General features: G+C 36.5%; 1 protein-coding gene and 1 pseudogene across 1 annotated transcript; both read right to left on the bottom strand.

Annotated features, from left to right (window-relative positions):
- Positions 1-3,906: 3,906 nt before the first annotated feature.
- Positions 3,907-5,339, bottom strand: LOC108865607 (annotated as a pseudogene).
- Positions 5,340-9,425: 4,086 nt separating this feature from the next.
- On the bottom strand, positions 9,426-11,803 carry LOC103927970 (xyloglucan galactosyltransferase MUR3-like). Its single transcript, XM_009336959.2, has one exon. The coding sequence runs from the start codon at positions 11,757-11,759 to the stop codon at positions 9,762-9,764; it is 1,998 nt and encodes a 665-aa protein (XP_009335234.2). The 5' UTR covers positions 11,760-11,803; the 3' UTR covers positions 9,426-9,761.
- Positions 11,804-21,507: the final 9,704 nt, after the last annotated feature.

Raw genomic sequence — 21,507 nt, 5'->3', positions numbered from 1 at the left:
AAACTTTTTTAAACAATGGGTGACACAGAATTAACAAATACACATGTTCAAAGAAATGAATATGTTAACTAAAAGAAAAAGTGTTATCACAATAGAAAATTGTAATATCACTTCGTGATATTGACAGTTTTTGCAAACATCAAACTTTTTTAATAACATAGTATATGACTATAAAAAAGCAATTTTACATATAATTTATCTATGATATTCACAGTTTACTAAAAACTATAACACAGTTAACTACGAAAATAAAAACTATCTATGGTCCCAAGAATCATGATTAACACAATGTAGAACCGATGGGTTTAAAATGTATAAGTTAAAATTAAAAGTAACTTCTCAGATAAAAAGGTAATATACAGAGTAAGGAAAAACAAAAAAACAAAAAGACTATACTGCATAGATAACATTGATAAAAAAACAAAACATTCTATTTTTATAAAATTATCACATAAAAGTAGCTCAACATTATAACTTAAGTAAAGAAATATTTGAAAAGAATGATTCGATATACAATTTAGAGCCACAGTATTCACTACAATCAGACAATTGTTAAACAAAAGGAAGAAATATAATCTTGAACACAATATTAACAAAGTGAATAGCACTTTCAAACACAATCAATTGTCTGTAAACTTGACAGTTGAAAGCTAACTTGGCAGTTAAAATTACAATAGAAACTGAGATGCAGCAAAGATTTTTTTTTTTTTCCAACCAAAATTAATCTGCAGATGATTGCAAACAAAGAAATAGTTAATTCTCAAATAAATATAAAACGAATTTAAAATATTTCAAGGCTACTTTTAATAACAGCATAATAAAGACAAAGATTTTATCAACATGACTCTCAATTTTATGCAAGTTGGGATAATCCAATTTAAAAGAAAGGGATTTCCTCCCTGATTGTTGTGATAAGAATCACTTAAAAGACAATAAGAACCACTCCAATTCATAATAGCAAGTATGCTGGTTTGATTGCCATTATCTAATGTGTTTAGTGTTGCCTTAGTGGAATACCTGATACGTTGAAAGCTTGAATTGATTGGGATTTTTCTCTCCAGTAATTTTCACTCACGAACTCCCTAACTTCATAGTAGCTCATCAATTTCGCCTTCTTAAGTGTGACATAACTAAAGAACTTGTGCACGGTTTCTGTGACATCCCGTCCCGAGTTTATAAAACGTACGTGCGAAATTACCTTTTTACCCCTAGTTCGTTAAAATTGCGTTTAGTGTAGTTTCGGGTAGTGTGGAAATGTGTGAGACACACACACACACACCTGTCATTTTCCTTTTTTCCTCGACCTTTCCCTGATTCCCTCTTCCCTGTCTCTTTTCTGTCCCTCTTCTCTCTCTCTCTCTCCCCGAGTCCTCTACCATTTCTTCTTCTTCTTTCTTCAAACACACACGGACACACACACAAACATACTCAAACCTTCACAAATCAAGAAACAAATTACACCATTGAACTCGTGAAGCTGAGGGGAGTCCAGTGGTGCCATTTTCAGGTGAGAAATCTTACGTTTTCACGTCGATTCGACAAACTCCGATTTGAGCACTATTCATGCAAACTTAATCTAGCATGTTTTTGGACATTTTAAGCTTGTAGATGTGTTAGTGAGGTCTCAAGGAGCTTGGGAATGCTTCGTTGGGTGAATTTGGACGTTGGGAAAGCAAGGTTCAAAGTTGGCCGATTTTAGATTGTGTGGACAGGTATAATTCTTTGATTTTTTTAGGCCTTAAAAGTAGTCTAACGTGATTCTACTAGTCCTAAGCTTCATTTTGGTATAAAGAACGTGAAAAATGGTTGAAAAACGAGTGAGAAAACAAAGTTTGAAAATTTTGCAGTTTTCCGGCGACGGCGACGGCGCCGGCGGCGGTGGCTCGCCGGAGAAGGAAAGGGAATATTCCGTTTGACTTAACGGAATATTCCCAACGGCAGTGACGGCGTCAGTTAGGGAATATTTCGTCAGTCAAACGGAATATTCCTGACGGCGTCAGTTGACGCCGTCAGTGTGCGTGACACGTGACCGCGCGTGGGGGCGCGTGGGTCCGTGCCATTTTAGGCGCGTGGGGGCGCGTGCGTGGTCCAAAAATTATTTTAAAAATATAGGTGTGATCCTGAGGTTGTGTAGATCATTTTGGTATATTCATTTGTCCATTTTGAGCAATGTATGAGAAATTATTACAAGGAATTGGTTATGTGCTTTGAAATTGACGTACTCCGAGGACGAGCGTATTCACTCGAGGCAGGGGGGCTACGACCCTTCCACTTATCAGTGAGTGGGCTTTTGTTTTCCGTATATACCTATATACTTTTAAATTCCCAGAAATAGAATAAAAAGAGTTAATTGATTTATGCCATGCACTTTATTATTATCGCTTATGCATTATTACATGCATTAGTAGCGGCATACATTATATGTTTGTATTTGGTGCTGTGGACGCACAGGTAAGTGCCAGGTAAGTGGTTTCATGTTGTTATGCAATTGTAGTTTGAGATGCTTAGAGAGCTTATTATCTGCACCCCGGTGTTAGTGCTCCCGCCCGTGGCCAGGGCATAGCCTTCACGTGTATGTTCACCTCCCGCACCACACGCTCAGCTTGGATCCAGGTTAGGTGCACAGCCTGTCGTACAGACCACATTAGGTGGTTCCGACTCGTAGGTGACCCGCGATTTATCGCACAGCTTCACGTGATCGTAGCACTAGAGCGTATATATATATTACACCAAGCCTGTCGTACAGACCACGTTAGGTGGTTCCGACTCGTGTGCAGATTCGGTTAGTGAGTTGAGATTGGAGCTCTATAGGCCGCCGTACAGGTCACGTTAGGTGACTCCCGGCTGCTAGATTAGATGTTATTGATAAGAGTTATGCTTGAGCATCTACATTTATTATGAGATTCCGATATGACATATTCTCGAGCATGAATGGCATATCTTGGAGCATGATTGACATATCTATACATATGTATATACATTTACTTTCTGGGATGTATACAGGTTTTACGGCGAGGGGTTAGAATGTGTTTGTTAAAGAGTTTTTAAAGAGCTTTGTTTTTGCCCACTCACGCTTTTGTTTTGCGCCCCTCCAGGTTCTAGTTGCTTAGCGGTTGCGGTGGTCTTCCCAGAGGGCGTCCCGGCATTTCTGACAGATACTCACCAATGTAGGGTCACCTTCGGGTGTATTATTGTCGTGTTATTTTCTTTGGACTGCTGTAGTCTTGCTCTGAACTTAGCGTCTCACCTACGCTAGTACTTGTCTTAGTACTTTGTATGCTAGGTTTTAATTTATTCGTACTTTTACATTACTTTCTTTAGCTTCCGCACGTGCACATGGCTACGTCACCTTCGAGCGACGGCCAGCACGCCCTGATCTCGGTCGGGGTGTGTCAGTTTCAATGCTCCTTCCGTCCATGAAAATTTAACCAAAAAGATTTGTAGTCTATTTGATAGGGTTGCAAATTTTATTCGACAATATGAAGAGGGAAGTTTTATTGGCACTCCAAAAATCTCATTCTACACTCTTCACAAATGTATTTTTCTTTCCTAATATAGAAAGTTAGGAGTGTAGAATGAGTTTTTTGGAGTACTAATAACAATTTCCTATGAAGATATTAATTTGAAATTTTGAATAATTTATTGCCTTTTGTAGATGAACTTTTAAAAATAAATTAGAACAGCCAAAGGTTGATTTCCTTGAACTTATATGATGTTAGAGGTGAATGTCTTGCTAATAGTTTCATAATTTCGTTTGCCTTAATAATAGGTGAATTAGGTTCCGTTAAGGGCAGTAAAGTGATTGCAAATAATAAAGTCATGGGTGAGTTATGGTTGATTGTCCTTGTGAAAAACTAAAAAATCTAAATTCCCAATAGCCTCTCCAAGCCTCAAAGAGGTAGATAAACGTGACTTGTCACCAATTGTCCTCCTTAAAAAACAAAAAAGAGTTGCGAGAAACCTCATAAATTAAATTTAAAATAATATCTTGAGGGACAAATAATAAATTTACATGTAAACAATTGGTAGAAACATAAATGGAGGGTATTGCATCTTCTTCACTGGGTTCCCCAAACGTGAAGGTTTTGTAACACTTTGATTTTTGACATTATACACCCCGAAATCGTTAAATGTATGCCGACAATGTATACCGTCATTGTCATTGATGAAGTATATGCAGTTTGACTGACACCCTAAATGCATTGAAGCAAGCATAGATACTGAATCGTTATCACCCACAAACAAAGCAATATCACCTAAGTCGTTTTTCTCAATCCACTCGTCATTAGAATTCAACTAAAAAATTCTAAACATCCTCAATTCGCGGGTAAACCCTCGATACTTACTAAATCTGTAAACCATCAATAGTCCTTTTTTCCTTGAACCGACAAGATACATCTTCTGAGGTTGATCTGCTATGCCAGTAGCAACCAATTGTACATCTACAGTGGATTTGGATGTAGATTCAAAAGCCCAAAGGTTGCTCCAATCATCAACGGTGTAAATCTTATCTTCAATTAGAACAACACCTCTAATAAATGTATAGATATCATCACCATGCTTATCAATATAATTACATCTTGTGTCTTTACCAAGTCTAATAAAAGCCAACTGACTAAGAGGCTCATATAGAACCATAACAACGCAATTTTTGGAGTTTGAGATCGGGTCTGCTGAAATCGTAGCCTTGACGACAAAATAGTCATAATGAGCTTTAACAAAACCTCGTATTCTGCGGTTAATTACAGGTTTTAGTTGAGAAAGACGAATGATTGGCCTCGTTGTCCACCGTTTAACATTAAATTGTGGATTCATTAGGATTACAACAAAATTCGCCTCCACTGTTATTATCCATCCTTTGGAAGACCCACAAAATCGCTTCTTTGGTAGCTCTAGTTGCAAACCAAGGACTTGATTGTTCACAAAATCGTATGCATACTATGTATTTTCTTTCCTCTCAGAAACCAAGACCATTGGAGTTGTCAACCTAGCACGTTTACATTTTCTATCCTTTTTCATACAATGCCATGACCTACAAACGGCCACGAATTGTATGCAATTTGATACAATAGACAACCTGTCATAAATTAAAGACAAAACATCTGTTGACAAGTTCGCCCAATCTGACAAGCAAAAAAGAAAAAACATCAGAGAGTTGACGATGATAAAAAAAAGAAGTGTTTTGTGGAATGGTGTGGCAAGAAACAAGGAAAAGATTGATCTTTTTCTTTTTAGCCTTTGTGTATATAAGCTAGTGCACAATTCGATAATTTCTGTAAAAAAGCGTAAGAACAAGATATGCATGTAACAACATAAAAAGCATATATACCTGATTGCATGATGTCAAAAGTAGAAGGGATGTATTTTTTTACAAAACAAAAGATTGATATTTTCTAGGTTGAGACATGATGAGATAAAGAAGACATTGATGCTTTATCAGAAGAATAGTTGAAGGTTGAATATATGCGCCTTAGAAAACAGGCTAAACCCTTTATTTATAGGTGTACCGTATACTCAATTACTTTTTCCTATTTCCTAAAGGAAATAGGAATATATGTTCCAACTTCCAAGAAGAATGAGGAAACTAATTACTCAAATTTGAATGTTTCTTCATATTACACCGACGGCTGCTGATCCAACTTTAGGGTTTTTTAACCGGTTTTTTCCTGCATGTCTCATTTTCTGCCTGGTCACCTTACGTCATTCACTTGCAGACAAGGGCCAACTACGAACTGGCAACCAAAATTCCCAAATAAAGTCAAGATTCTAACACCCAATTGGGCCCTAGCCTTAGAGATTCTCACACCAACGGCTAATGGTGTCCGACGTTTGAATATAAATAAAATTAAGATTTAGTTAATAGTTATAGCTTGTACCCTAAGTAAAGTTTATATATTCCGAATTTTCTTGGGGAATAAGGGTTCCTAATCCTATCCAATGAAATTTGGTTTATCAATTATCCTTTATGAATCTCTCTGCTATTATCTGCCTTCAAAACCTCAAATCTTTCATCTCCTTCCATCTTGGCAATTCCAATTGTCTCTCCTTAAAATTATGTCTTTTTCATTTAAATTTAAGGTTTTTTGTCTTTTTTTTTTCTTTTCAAAAAAATTAGGAGTTTTTCATTAAAATTTAAGTATTTTTCATTAAATAAAGTTATAGCGTGATTTTTTTTTATCAAGATAAATTTAGTTCAAGCCCTTTCCATGAAAGTTCTCTTATTTTAATTGTTTAGCAACAACCAAAGCACCAGTATGTATAAGTGGTGAAGAACCAAAGGGGAATTGGTTAATGTTCATCCAGAGGTGTTTCCATCACGGACCCAAGCTTCACGTACTGCCTCAATAAAAGCTACAATTTTTGCAGCCACCAAACTCACAAACTCTGTAATAGAAGCAAAATAAGCATCAAGGACTTAGAACCATCTATGTTTAATTACCTAAAGCCATCAAGGTATTGAACGATTCCAATAACTGGAATAAAAGGAACCCAAACAACAAGCGGAGAAATGCGCATCGAATAAACAATCAACTAATAACAAACTTGTGTTGAAGTAGTTTCAGTCTACTGTGTCTTCCACTTCTTTCCTTTCTCGTTGACTCAACAATCCTATACATGGACATGGAAACCAGTTTTTACCAATCAATAAATAGGCAATGGTGCAGTTATGTTTGGACACGTAAAGACTGACACATTTTGCTAATACACTATCTAATTTGGGTACTTTTTAATAAAAGTGTTAGTTTTGTACTCTTGTATGTATAAATAGGCATGCTCTTTGTCTTTCCATTCTGTTGCCATCTTTTTAGTCCTTCCAAGTTGGTTTTAAATATCCCCTACTCACCCAAACCATTTATTCTCACTCAGGTCAGAAACACAGAAATTAGAACTCGAAAAGGAGTTGTCAATAATTGAATGACGGTTTAGTAGTATTTATTTTTATTTGTAAGTGTGTCTTTATTTCAAATTTCAAGAATAGCAAGTACGCAATCAATTTATTCATAATATATTCCCCTCAATTAATTGGCAAAAAAAAGTTTAATATGATGAGCCATATAATTTTAAAGAATTAACCTGGATTTCCTTCCATGTTTATGCTCATATGGAATCATTCCATTATTTTCTCTCGTCAACGCAAATTTAACTAAAATTTATTTTACCTTAACAATCTTAACTAAAATGTGACATCCCACATTGTCCAGATGAGTGATCCTTCTGTTCTACACTCCTCACAAATGTAATTTTCTTTCTAATTATAAAAAGTTTGTAGTGCTAATAACAATTCTCATTGACAAATATATCAACATATACAATATATATATATATATATATATATCGGAAGGTAAATATAAATATAGGGGGTTCATGCATTATGAGGAATGTTTTCATGCTTCATTGTCGTGTCAAATATCTTCATTTATTTTAAGGTACCTGATTGGTAAAAAACAAGAAAAACCTTTGAATTTGTAGAAAATCCTTCTCAGAAAGTCGGAATATCACATAGAAAAATTAAATTGAATCAATAGCATGTAGATCAATTCAATAAAATAATAATATTAATCATAAAAAGAATGATTAAAGCGTAATACTCATCTGATTGAAGAATAATCTCTTTTTAGCGCAGCATCAAGAGCGTGCTAATAACATGTTGTATGCAAAATTTACTGAACGATTATGGAGGCCGTAGAGAGAGGGAGAGAGTGCGGCATAGAGAGAGAAGAGAGAGATGCATAATTGTGATGTGTGTTCTATTTCACCTCATTGTGCCTTTGTTTATAGTAGTAGGGAAGGTTAATTCCTTACTCTTTTAAGATTACAACTTTAATAAGATATTAACTACTAAAGGGAATATTCAAAGATATCCCTAGATACATTAGGATTTACACAATCACATTCTCATTCTAATAGGACTGCAACAATCACAGTTTTATTTTCCTTTCTTTGTCTCTTAAATTCAGGTTATTATTGTTTTTAAAATTTTAATTTCATGTTTCATTCGTCAAAAATATTTTTTATTAAACGCGTTTGTTCTACTATAAAGAGTGAGAGTGCTTTGAGAGCTTTAAAAAAAAAAAACAGAATACAGGTTAAACATGATACGGTGGTGTATGAAGAGTGAGAATCCTCACCGGATCCTCTTTGTGGGGATCCCAGGGATCTTTTTGTGAGGACTCCGGAGATCCTCAAATCATATACGTTCATCGTACATTGTACGGTCAGAAATTATTGTAATTTTTTTTATTTAAAATTAAATATAAACAGCACCTGACGAAAAATGACTGCACGATGAATTTGATGTGATTGAAGGATCCGCGAGATCCTCACAAAGGATCCAGTGAGGATCCTCCCTAGTGTATGAATTCATAAAATAATTTTCCTTTTTAAAATATTATGGGGTCTAAATTCTTGTGTTTAATAATAAATTCTTGTGTTTAATAATAAATTCTTGTGTTTAGTATATTCATAATATTAATATGTGGGGGCATGTGGTGCGTTACCACAGTGACGGAAAACAATTATCATGCCTATGACGAAAAGCAATCATATCTATGCACCATGGTGCAAGTTTGATCCTCATCATTCACGACACCACTAAACATTTGTAAAAAATTTAAAAAAAAATCTATAAGCAGTTGAAGCAAGAAGTTCATTGATCCAAGAATAATAGGGCAAATGATTCAAATGAATCAAGACACCACTAATCACCATCACGACATTATATTATATGCAGTGACAATCTCGTTTTAGATCTTCGTAGAATTAAAAACTAAACAACAGTTGTCAGTTTGATTGTTTATGTGCCTTAGAAATAGTTGAAACTTCTGAGTTTTGGTTGTTGAATCATTCATTGGACCTTTCAATCCACATCTAATCATTCATTGCTTTAATGCATGTCATACACCGAATATAGTAGAATTTTGTATATTTGATATTTGCTTAACCGTCAACAGCTCCCTACTTACTAATGTCTGTTGAGAACCAAGAGACATAATACATTCTCTTTCTCTTGTATCTCACACCACGGGACCTACCGGAAATGCATCCCCTTCTTTTTGAGAGAGAAGGGGATACACCGGAGACAGCCTAGAACCCCGCTAAATTAATGCGTGGACTTTAAAGAGAGGTTGCAAATGCTATGCACACAAAGGTACAATTTTTTCCATTTGGTAAATAAAATAGTGTGCAATTGCTCATCTTCTATCCCACATTTTTTTTCATTAATCACAGTTCTTTTGACATTTGTTTTCAGACTTGGCAAAACCTGTGATCCGAAAGACCGGCCCAAATTGTTGTATAAAGAACATACCAAGTTCACGGCCTACAAAACAAAAGAAGAAAGAAGTTAGGTTTGTGCAGAAGCAGAAGCTTATGGTGACATATATAGCTCCTGGAAATTGTATCCATGCAACATCGTACACATTCGCTTGTATGGTAGAGGACCCATAATTATACTCATTTTTATTTCCTGTAAGTAAATACGAACACGAAAAACTCGGCTAAATGACATGGCAAAGAATTACTAGACAAAATTACGTAATGCAGAAACATTAACTTTTCTATCGAAGAAAAAAAAAAGCACTAGAAGCAGAATGCGTATATGTTTTGGATTTGAACAAGACTCTGGGGCCTGGATATCTTGAGGGCGACAACAGTGATGAGCGCTCGTGACAATACCAGCCGAAACTCAATGCGGGAAGGCTCATCCGCTGATCGGTTGTCTTCATGCATTAGCTATCAGTGGAATCCTTATTGCTGTGCTGTTATCTGCCCGATGATTGATGTCGTCGTTCATTATGCCAAGAGTTTTTGGCAGCTTCGGCAGATGCATCAACAGAATCTCCGTTCCCATCCTTCGGCTTCGAGAAGAAAGGATCCCATTCGTGAGCTCCTACCTCACGTTGTCCCTCCTCCAACAAAGCATACTTCCAACTGTTTTCTTCAATGAAGTTATCATCTATACGGCCTTCGATGATGTCCTTCCTCAAGTTTGTAACTTTGTCAATAACTGCCTGTACAGAAACATCAAAGGCATCTCTAAAAATCCTCAACTTTGAGCGGGGATCGGCATATATCATACTTGGAATAAGGTTTATGACCTCCTCCCTCATTTTCTTCACCTGCTCGGGAGGAATTCGACTAAGTGTTTCCTCTATGCTAACGTTCCCCTTGCGAATATCGTCCTCTGGGATGAACACTGAATACCTTGTATAATCTTTTGGTAAATGCCAAGTATATTGTGTGTATGCCGACCCAGGATGGAAGAAGACAGGTATGCAACCAGCCAACATTGAATCAAAAGCAGACCTTCGTGTGTATGAATCACCTTGAGGTTGCAGACAGAAAAGAGAGCGCTGAAACATCTGCATTATACTGCTTGGAGAATGACACTTGCTTTCCCCAAAATCACATTCCAACAGCTTACCAACCTTTGAACTCCTGCACTGATCAATGATCTGCCCCCTAATTGACTTGGGATTGTCAGGACGCGGGGCACCAGCAAAAGAGAAAAGGAATTCACGCTTTAATCTTCTCATTCGCTCCTGCCAAACGAAAACATCAGCATCTTTTGCTGGATGGAAATATGTGGGATATGGAATACCAAAATCATTAGCATTCCACGGGCTTGATTCTACCACAAGCATAGACATATTCTTAGCAGCCGGCAGAAAGAGAAGCTTGTTACCCCAGTCCGATTCTTCCTCTGACAGTCTCCTGAAATCCCATGTTATCCTTCCTGCAACAAGAAAGTGGTCTTTGCCACCCATAATGCCCCATTCTGGCCTCTTCATAAGCCAGTCAACCAGATCAAGTGAAGCCGCATCCCTCCTTGATATGTTGAATCCCCAAAGGTATCGGGCAATGTCAAACCCAGCATAAAAGGGAACAAAAATAGCTGCAGCGATAGACGAATCATTTGTCAAGCACTCATATTGCTTCATCCGATTGTTAAATATGACATCCACAGCGAACTGATTTGTGGCATACCAACTCGTATCCCCGAACACACCCTCTGCATTCTCAAGTGGAGGCCCGAGCCCAGCATTAGTTGTGAACTTGCACATATTTGTCCAACGGCTTAGACTCCTACACTCCTTTAACATATCCTCATTAAACCTCGATGGAAGATCATGCACATAAATATACTTCCCACCACATGGATCACTCTTGTTTTCGACAGTTCTCAATGCTCTCATGAATGGATATTTCTCCACTTCATTGATGTGATCGATTTTCGCAGGGGCCTCCGATTGCTGAGCACTGGCTACATTGGTAGGGGTTGATCCAGTGCTTTGGTTGCCCATCTGCTGATCACCGGTTACACTAGTAGGCGCCGCTTCAGTGTTTTTGTTGTCCATCTGATGATCATCCGTGTAGGTAGGTGTCGCTTGAGTGTTTTGGTTGTCCATCTGAAGATCAACCGTTACACCAGTAGGTGTCGATTCAGTGTTTTGGTTGTCCGTCTGATGATAACGGGCTACAGGGGTAGGTGTCGATACAATGCTCTTGCTGTCCATCTGAAGATCATTAGTTCCAAGGGTAGGCTTCACCTCGGTGTAAACAGGAGCGGCTTGTATATTGACAGATTCATTCACGGTACTACCTCCCAGCACAACGAAATGGAAGTAGAACAATAACATCCAGAAGAACACAGACAAAGAGGCCAAGAAACAAATCCTGGTATTCTGACTCTTTCCTGTCCCCTTCTCCATTGGCTCCACAGGTGCACTGTCCGGAGAGCGGCGTCTCAATGAATTCATAATCCACTCAATCAAGCAACCTTCCTACACCCCATTTGAACCCAAAATCCCAAATCCCTAATCATTCACCAAATTCCCGCAATCCCAAATCCCCCAAATCAATCACCAAAATCCCACAAAAACCCAAATCACCAAATCAACACAATCAATCACCAAATCAACAGAAACCCAAATCCCAAATCCCAAAACTTGCACCAACAAAGAACACACCCACACAACTTAAATCAAAAGCTTATATATTCAGCTCCAAAAAGCAAAGCAGAGAACTTTATTTTTTTTCCAAGTGAGATATAGAGATTTGAGGAACAAGAATATAGTAACAGATGCAACCTTAACAAACTGAAATCGCCCAAATCTAGGACAAACCAGTTTTCCAGTCAACAATTCAGAAGGAATGGGTTGTTCCGTAAGTTGCGCCTCTTTCGGAGCTGAATCAATATTACAGAAATTTACAGTCTGTTAACAGCTAAAAATAAACAAACTTTAAAACATTGAACAGGAAACAATGTGGAAGAAATCGAAACAAAGGAAGACAGACAGAGAGACTTACTGTAGGTTTCGATTTACCAATAAAGTTCGAGAAAATTTTACGTTGTTTGGTGCTGATATTAAGAGAGGGGGAGAGAGAGAGTGAGTATAATATCACAAGGAGTTCGCGCGTCGAAGGCGAAAGTGGGCGCACGTTAGCAATGTGAGCCGGCGGCTGTTTAATGTCGGTAGCCGGTAGGATCTTGCCGCGTGGAATGATGGGAGGACGGTGTCTTGTTGATGGTGGTGATGTCACTGCACTTCCTCAAGTTACAAGAGATTTTTCAGTGTGATTGGTATACAGTATAGTACATTACGTGTCACTAACTAAATAGGTAGGATATGTATGCTAAAAAGTTAATAACTTAACAATTAAAATTTTCTACTATTATTATTAAAACACGTTGTGTACTACTTGTGTTCTCGTTACAACTAAAAATTTCTCCTCAAATTACGAATCTACGATGCATGAAGTTGAAAATCCCACTCATTTCTTCCTGCCACAAAAATATTGAATTTATTTTTACTCACCGCTTAAAGCGAGGGTAATTAGTTATAATTTTGTAATTCGTGTGTTACATCAATTAAGTTAAATTAATTTAAGCCAATTAATGAAGAGAGTGAGCATCACTCTTACTTTAAGAAGTGAGCAAAGTAGCACTCAAGGAAGAGGAGAGATTCATTTTGTGGGGATTTTAGAGATCCCCACATCCTAACTGTTTATCGTATATCGTGTTGTCAATTTTCATTAGGTACTATTTGTGTTTAATTTTAAATTAAAAAAAGTTAAATAATTTTTGACCGCATGATGCACGATGAATGGCTAAGATGTGAGGATCCTTAGGATCTCCACAATCCGGTTTATAAAATCCAACTCGTATTTGTGAGTGAGAAATGTTCTTGTTGATTGGGGTTTAGGTTTCTCTTTTATTGAAGTGTCATTTTAAATTTAATTGTGCATCATTGAATAATATTTAGTTTTGACAAAGTAAAAATGGAAAATAATGTTAAAGGGCCCCACATTGAATCAATTAGAAGAGAAATTCTTGCGTCCGACGTCAGGAACTTCAAATTCCTACATACCAGAAAGACTCTAATGACACACCCCTAAGTTTTTGAACAAACCAGATTATCTTTTGGCTCTTAAATCTTCAACCCTCTCTATTGAACATGATCTTAGTCTTGTTTGGTGTCCGAACAGAAGACCTTATTCATAGAGTGTTGGTAACATTGTGAGCTAAGTGGGTCTCAAAATATAAGGTTAAAATTAGAATTAACTTTGTTTTGTATGCAAATTAGAGTTAACTGTACGATGTCAAAAAGGAGACTAAAACCAATGGTAGTAAACCACAAATAACACAAGTTTCCTCTCTTTTTTTCGGAAAATAACAAATGACTTTCTCTTTTTGCCATTGTGATCAGATTTGACAAAGGTTTCTTGATTTTTCTTAACATGAATGAATAAGCAAATTTTAGAAAAAAATCATTGTTTCCTAATTTGATATCTTGGACCCCATCGTAATTAATTGATTTTAGACAATCTCATTTTATTTACCCCATAAAGAACTAAGAAAAGTGGTAATCATGAGAACTATCAGCCATATCTTACAGTACATTTTTGATGTGCATTATTCAACCTATAATGTAAAATAACATTAATTAAACGTATGTGTCAATATCTCTTTATTATGTGGAGGGAAGATCCTTGCCAGAACCTCTTTGTGAGGATTACGAGAATCCTTCAATCATATTCGTTCATTATACATCGTGCGTTCAGTTTTTGTTAAGTACTGTTTATATTTAATTTTAAATAAAAAATTTACAATAATTTTTTACCACACGATGTACGATAAACGGATGTGATTTGAGGATTTCCAGGATATGGCGAGGATCATCGTTCCTTTATGTGATGAGATACTGACATGCACGTTTTGACATATAATGCAAATCAATTAAAACCGTTGATTCAAACATGCAACTAAAATAATGATAACAATAAAAAAAATAAGGTTCCACCATAAAACTAGTTATCAATATAACGAGTAGCTCAACCTTTTATAAACACATGCACGGTCTTTTTTCCTCAATGTAGGATTCACTTTCAACAAGCCCTCTCACGTATGGCAAATGTTTAAGCCTAATACATGACAACACAAATCGGATAAGTTGGAGCGTGTGTGGCTGTTGGACTTTACACATGTGAGAACTTGCTCTGAAACCATGAAGAAAATTGAGGTTCCACCATAAAATCAATTAGCAATATACGAAGTAGCTAAACCTCTTATAAACACATGCAAAATTTCTCTTTTTCTCGATGTAAGATTCACTCTTAACAATATATGTTTCATCAATAATTTCTACAGTTTTTTTTTAACCTAACATATCAGATTGTTATAATAACAAACACTCTAATGTCATATAAACACGAAATCTGAAGAGAGAGTGGTATATGGCGAAGATGGCACCGACCATCTCAATCGAGGATTAGATCAAGCTGCAACCATATGGTTGTACCACAAAGCTTTTCTCCAGCATGTGCATGTGCATGTGCCTGTGAGAGGGGCAGGATCCATCTTATGAGTAAGCTTAATTTTGGATTGTCAATTTCTCATGAGTAAATCATGACTGGCTCCGCACTCTACTGCCCAATCAAAGAAAAGGCTCATGCATGGTAATTTGACACTTGTGCTAACAGTGAGTTTATTTACTGCATTATTTATCTTTTAAGCGTGATATTTGCATTCCCTCGTAGAGAGGATGCACATATCTTATCCCTTACAAATGACGTATATTTATCGTATAAATTTTGTGACTCGAATCATTCTGTTTCTCAATTTTCATTTGAAAATGAACCATACAAAATACATCCGAACTGGAGACAATTGATGCATTCAAGTACGGAACAATTTGACAGGTTGAGTAGTAAGCAACATATTTATAATGAACTTTTCATTTAGATAATTAAGTGATTTTCGATACGAATAATTTTGGTAGAATGATCTTCAAGTGAAGGTTATGAACTAGAACGGTTTTGATTGAAAATTAATACAACAACAATACGTTATTAGTAGGGAGTAGAATACATCATTCCCATTAAGAATACATTATTCTTATTTCAATGACTTTCAGAGGCTCATCACATGTATGGTGCAATGACCATAGTAAACATATCGATATTTAATTAATTTACATTGGGTTCCACAATTGTTGGGAGCAGGGAAAGGATAGCAATTTGCAAATACCCCCTTTTTCTCCGTGTAAAGCAAGAAAGATTGTGATTATTAATGTGCCTTTAGCAATAAGAAATTTCTGATTGTTAAGGAAACACCTTTAATTTTTTATTTAATAGTTTAGTCCCCATACGACAACTTATTATATCAGTGAGAAATAATCATGAATTAAACAATAGGGAAATGATAGGTTATAGTCAGTGAAATTCAAAATTCTAATCTTATGGGTCCCATTGTAAAATATTTAGGGTTTATTAATTATTTAGTGAACCTATCGTCAAATATGTTTATATCAACAAATGCCGAAGTAATATGCCAAGTGATGTCAAGATCCTATGTCATTTTATTTAACACGTCTTGCCAAATGCTACCAAGATATTTCAAAAATGCATTTTGTCAAACACTTGATGGATACAAAAAAAAAAGCTCCTATCTGACATTCAGAGGGTCTCCGAACCTCCACAAGCATTTTCCCCAACCTGCGGAGGGTTCAGAGAGCACCCGAATCTCTACGTGGATCTGCCCATGCTTTTACAGTGCAATAATAGTGGTGAAATTATAGTTGAGTCCAAAGTTTGTTTTAGGGTAAATTACATTTTTCATATCTCAGGTTTGGGGTCTATTTCAATTCCTTACAACATCTTCAAAACATTTCACTTTCATACCTTAAATACTATTTTATTTCAAAATAATACCTATGTTACAATTTTCCATCTATTGATCCATTAAATGCTGATGTGGCTGCCACATATATGTCATATGGCTGCCAAATGTCTTCCACGTGGCCAAAAAAATAATTTTTTAATTAAAAAAAATTGAAATACGCAGCGACCCACAATCTGCAAGAAGTAGAAGAAGAAGAGGGAGGAAGAAAGAAAAAAAATTGAAACTATCCCTCCCCCCTTCCCAACTAACCCACATCTGCAACAAGAAAAAGAAGAAGAAGAAGAGGAAGAGGGAGGAAGAAAGGAAAAAAAAAAAAAAAATTTGAAACTATCCCTCCCGTCCCCCCAGGCCAACCCAACTCCCTTCCATCCCCACCCCCCGGGGGGGCGCCCAACGACCGTCCCCTACCCCGACCCAGCTCCCTTCCCCCCCTTCCACCACCGATCCCCTCTTGCGCGAAGGTGATTTTTGGGATTTTTTTTCCTCCTTCTCCTCCTCCTTCTTCTTCTTGTTGTTGCAGGTTTAGGGATGTTGGGATGCTTGGGAGGGAAAAGAGGGGTTGTTTAATTCATGGTTTTTTAAAAATAATTTTTTTTTTGCCACGTGGAAGACATTTGGCAGCCACATGGCAAATATGTGGCAGAAACCCATAATAAAAATAAAAAAAAAACTTGAAAACGCAGAAACCCACCCCACCCCCGCAACCCCTATTCTCCCTCCCAAGCATCCCAACCACCTCCCTCTCCTCCACTCTCTTCGCCTCCCCTCCCATCCAAAAACCCATCCCATCCCACCCAAAACCTAAATTTTCTCACCTTAAAAAAAAAAAAAAAAAAAAAAAAAAAAAAAAAGCCCGAAATACACAGCGACCCACAATCTGTAAGAAGAAGAAGAAGAAGAAGAAGAAGAGGGAGGAAGAAAGAAAAAAAAATTGGAACTATCCCTCCCCCATTCCCAATCGACCCACATCTGCAACAAGAAAAAGAAGAAGACGAAGAGGAAGGAGGGAGGAAGAAAGGGAAAAAAAAAAAAAATTTGAAACTATCCCTCCCGTCCTCCCACCTCCCCCCCCCCCCCCCCGGCGGTCCCTTCCATCGCCCCCCACCCCCCGCGCGAAGATGATTTCTGGGATTTTTTTTTTCCCCTCCTCCTTCTTCTTCTTCTTCTTCTTCTTCTTGTTCTTGCAGGTTTAGGGATGTTGGGATGCTTGGAAGGGAGAAGAGGGGTTGTGGGGTGAGGTGGGTTTCTGCGTTTTCAAGTTTTTTTTTTTTTTTAATTCATGTTTTTTAAAAAATAAAATTAAAAATTATTTTTTTTGCCACGTGGAAGACATTTGGCGTGGCAGCCACGTCAGCATTTAACGGATCAATGGATGGAAAATGTAACGGAGATATTATTTTGAAATAAAATAGTACTTAAGGTATAAAAGTGAAATTTTTGAAGATGTTGTAAGGAATTGAAATAGACCCCAAACCTGAGGTATGAAAATGTAATTTACCCTAAGAATCTAAATTTAGTCTCATAACAAAATGAGAAAAAAAAAAGAAGTTAAGAGCATATCTAATGTGTTAGGCAAGGGCAAGAGGCTAAAGGCAAAATCTAGCCCCTCAAAACGATGATATAGCTTGTGAATATATTTTTTGCTCTAGTCCTACCATGCTCAAGGCTTAGGCTGTGGCTAATTTGGCCTCGCAAGAGGAGTGAGATTTTCTTCCGTCTTATTATCATTCCATGCTCTTCCTCTTGTCACACTTTTCTTTTTGTTCTTATTTTTTAGATAAAAATTTAAAACAAGATGTTGAATGTGACTTAATCATAACCGTTTAAATAGGAGGGATGAAAGAGAAAGAGATTAAGAGGGGAGAGAATCCTACTCTCTCGCAAGGTGCCTAGGCTTTATTTTGACTAAGCAAATTTAATTTTATTGGGCTAGAAATTAGTTTTTTCATTTTTGAGGCAAGATTATCAATTTATCTACGTCAGAAGGCTCCCATTAGATATGTTCTTATAGAATATCTTCGAGCAATGAATGAACTTCTGTTAAAGGTATGGAATCTCCATCTCCCTTGACATTGGCTCTCATCATCACTAAATGAAAGCATGGTGCTCCATTCTTTAATTTATAAACTACAAATGATATGTCCTTACATGACCATCATATATTTTGTTTGTTTGCACTCTAACTTCTTGTGTCCTCCAATAAGATGGCTCGACAATACTAGGACTACAAGGACTAATCAAGCACATTGACTAGTAGTGACTACATAATTTTCGTACCGAGAAAAAAGATGAAAAGGACCAGTGGGGAAATATGGTTCGTGTCCTTTATTATACATGTAGGTGTTGAGGTCCATTATTTATTCAAGCAGTTATGGTTACTTTTGGAATCTTGATTTTTTCTTTCTGCTTTGTACGGCTTAAAAAGTAAATTTTTATTATTATAATCCAACGATCAAATTTTATACGTAGTTCAACTCGCTTAATCCATTGCTATCTTTAAAAAAGCAAAGAAAAAAAAAAAGGAGCAGCTAGCTAAACCTGTGCAATCACATGCCATGCAAGGAATATCTTATATATTTTTTTGTCCCCGAGTTGGGCATCACAACTTTAATACGCAATAGATAGTGGGCGACCTACAAATATTTCTGTGACCTAGGATCTTTGTACTGATTGATTGTAATGATCTTGATGGATCTAATGATCTGGACGAGGGAGTTATTCTGAGCTCAAATGTTGCCAAGTGTCTAACGTTTTGAATTTTGTAATAAAATATCGAACAAAAGCAACATCTGTTGTGAATGAACAATTACGATATTTGATTTGTTGATAGTATGGAAGAGAAATATTAAGCAGAGAATTCGAATTTATAGATAGGTAGCATCTACGAAGGTTTCTTATGGTATTTTATGAGGGCATATTGATATATACTTGCAATTCAAGATAAACATCTTCCATCTTTTATGTGTGAGACAAGAAAAAAACATGAAAATTTGTTTTAAAATGCATATATCGTTTTGTTTTCATATCATACCTACAACTTGAAAATTACAATGTACAAAAGCACATCTTGCATAACGTCAGAAGGTTCTTCAAATCAAAACAATTGATCATTTACCAAAAATCATCAAAGTTAGCCAAACGATTGAACAACAATATTAGCTTGCCGACTAACATAGAACTTTACATAACGACTTCAATAGGCCCACCAATCACTGATATATCGAGTTCTTCTTTTTATATCCTTCACAACTTCTAAAACATTATATCATCGACTTGTCAAAATTGCCTGAAACTGACTAATTATAAATTAATCTCCTAAAAGGAGAAATAACGTAGATTTGATTTTCACATTTCAGTTTTGCCTTACTGTATATATCCTTGATTTTTACAAGGATAGTTTGGAGCAACGAAAATGATCTGCATCTCGTTATGTCCTATAGTTTTACACTTTGCACAATCAGTTCAGACTTTCTTGCTTGAACAGTGTTTACATAAACATATTTATTTGAAAAATTAAGAATAAGTAGAAACAGAAATATGTAGAAATTTGATATTAAAAAAACAAAAAGAGGAAAGAAATATATGTAGAAACATAAACGAATTTTTGGCTATGGACAAGTGTTCTTTTTTCATTCGAGCTACAAGTCATACTTTACATCTAAATATGTAAAGACACAAAGACATAACTTCTAGTGCAAATCACACAAAAGTAGTGTAGAAACAGAAACTAAAAGAGGTAAACATTCAAATTTCAAACATATTTACTGAAACAAGATTAGTTCAACATCAATAACTCATAAATTCATCTAAATTAGGTTTGAGTGCGTTACCTTTTCAAAGTGTTGATTAAAAAAAATATCTGAGTCGTTTTTTGGGTGTTTTTAGTTTTAGTGGGTGGATAGAGAAAATGTGAAATGGGAGGAGGAGAAGGGCATGGAAAAGGGATGGATGGCGACGAAGGAGGGGCAGAGCCGATGAAGCTTCAATGGCTTCCAACTTCATGGCCTAGGATTATTCTGAAAACAAACAAAAAAAAAAAAATCGAAGTTCTTTATGCGTTCCAACTTCAATACCGACAACGCCAATATTTCTAGTTTACTAGATCTTCATATCAAAACACGATTTGGAACATATCCGAGCGACATGAAATTGCTGAAATGGTGGCGTCGGAAAACTTTGCATCTGTTTTTGCAGATCGTGCGAAATGGAAGGAGGAGGTCAGTGTGATGATTTTCGTCAAAAGATTAAATTCCCACACACAAATGAAACAGCACGAAAATCTTAAATTTCATGGACAAAACAATGAAAGCAACAAGAGGAATATAATAGATACAAATAAAAACGTGGGCCAAAACCCTAGCTGCTTTGAACCAGATAGACTTTCTCTCTCTCTCTCTCTCTCTCTCTCTCTTGTTTGCTCTAAATAAAAAAGACCTACCAAACTTCACGTCGGATCCTTCATTTTCACAGAACTCCCATGCAAAACTGAATTATTAGCTCCCTGCAAATTGTTGTTTATATAAATGTTGATGCAGCAACAGCTGCTCGAGTGCGATTCAGCTCCGATGCCTGGATGCATGGAAAATGATGCACCAGTGTTCTTCCCTTCATAGTTGATGCGTTCGAAGAAGTCGTGGTCTGCATTTGGCTCCATAATGTGTTTGATGGCACCATGAAGCTATATCTTTCAGACTATAATTCCAGATCATCCTTCTTGCTTCCTTTGCTTGCATTATGAATCTGGTATTAGACTTTGGAAGAAAAGCCAATATTCCATGTTGAAAGACTTTATGTCAAACTTGAATTTTAAGAAGCAAATTGCATTTGATTTCAGAGTCAGAAATTGGAGTTAATTTTCGGACATCTTTTCAGCTTCTCACACATTGGCATCGTTTTGAGTAAACCGAACCCATAATTAAACAAAGTGTGTGAGAAGCTCAAGAAGGTTTGTGTTTATCATTTCCCTAAAAAATAGCGCTACTTTCTTTTACAAGGCAATATTTTAAACCATGCGCCGGAGATGGAGATTGTATTTTGCACAAAAGAGCATTCACACAGCTCTGACCCACAGGCCTTAACCCAAACCTCCATTAGGAAGTGTTAGATATCACAAAAAACCACTAATTTTGCACAAGAAGTAAATATAAAGCATTTCGATCCCTTAAGTTTCGAATCTTTTGTTTAGATTCAAAGAAAACTAAATGGAGTGGACTACTGCTGAAAGCAGAATCTATAAATTTAATAAATGAAGGGTAAAATTAAAGACAACAAAATTCCGTTTTTCCCATCCCACTACCTCAGGACGTCCGTTAAGCAAAAACAGA

The sequence above is a fragment of a genome, unplaced genomic scaffold (genome assembly GCF_019419815.1).
Source record: "Pyrus x bretschneideri cultivar Hongxiangsu unplaced genomic scaffold, Pyrus_bretschneideri_v1 Contig7, whole genome shotgun sequence".
Lineage (NCBI taxonomy): Eukaryota > Viridiplantae > Streptophyta > Magnoliopsida > Rosales > Rosaceae > Pyrus > Pyrus x bretschneideri.
Note: the sequence above shows the minus strand (reverse complement) of the source record. Positions and strands in the feature narration are given on the sequence as shown.

Coding starts and splice junctions, on each gene's coding strand:
- LOC103927970 (XM_009336959.2), bottom strand. CDS start 11,759: ATGAATTCATTGAGACGCCGCTCTCCGGACAGTGCACCTGTGGAGCCA.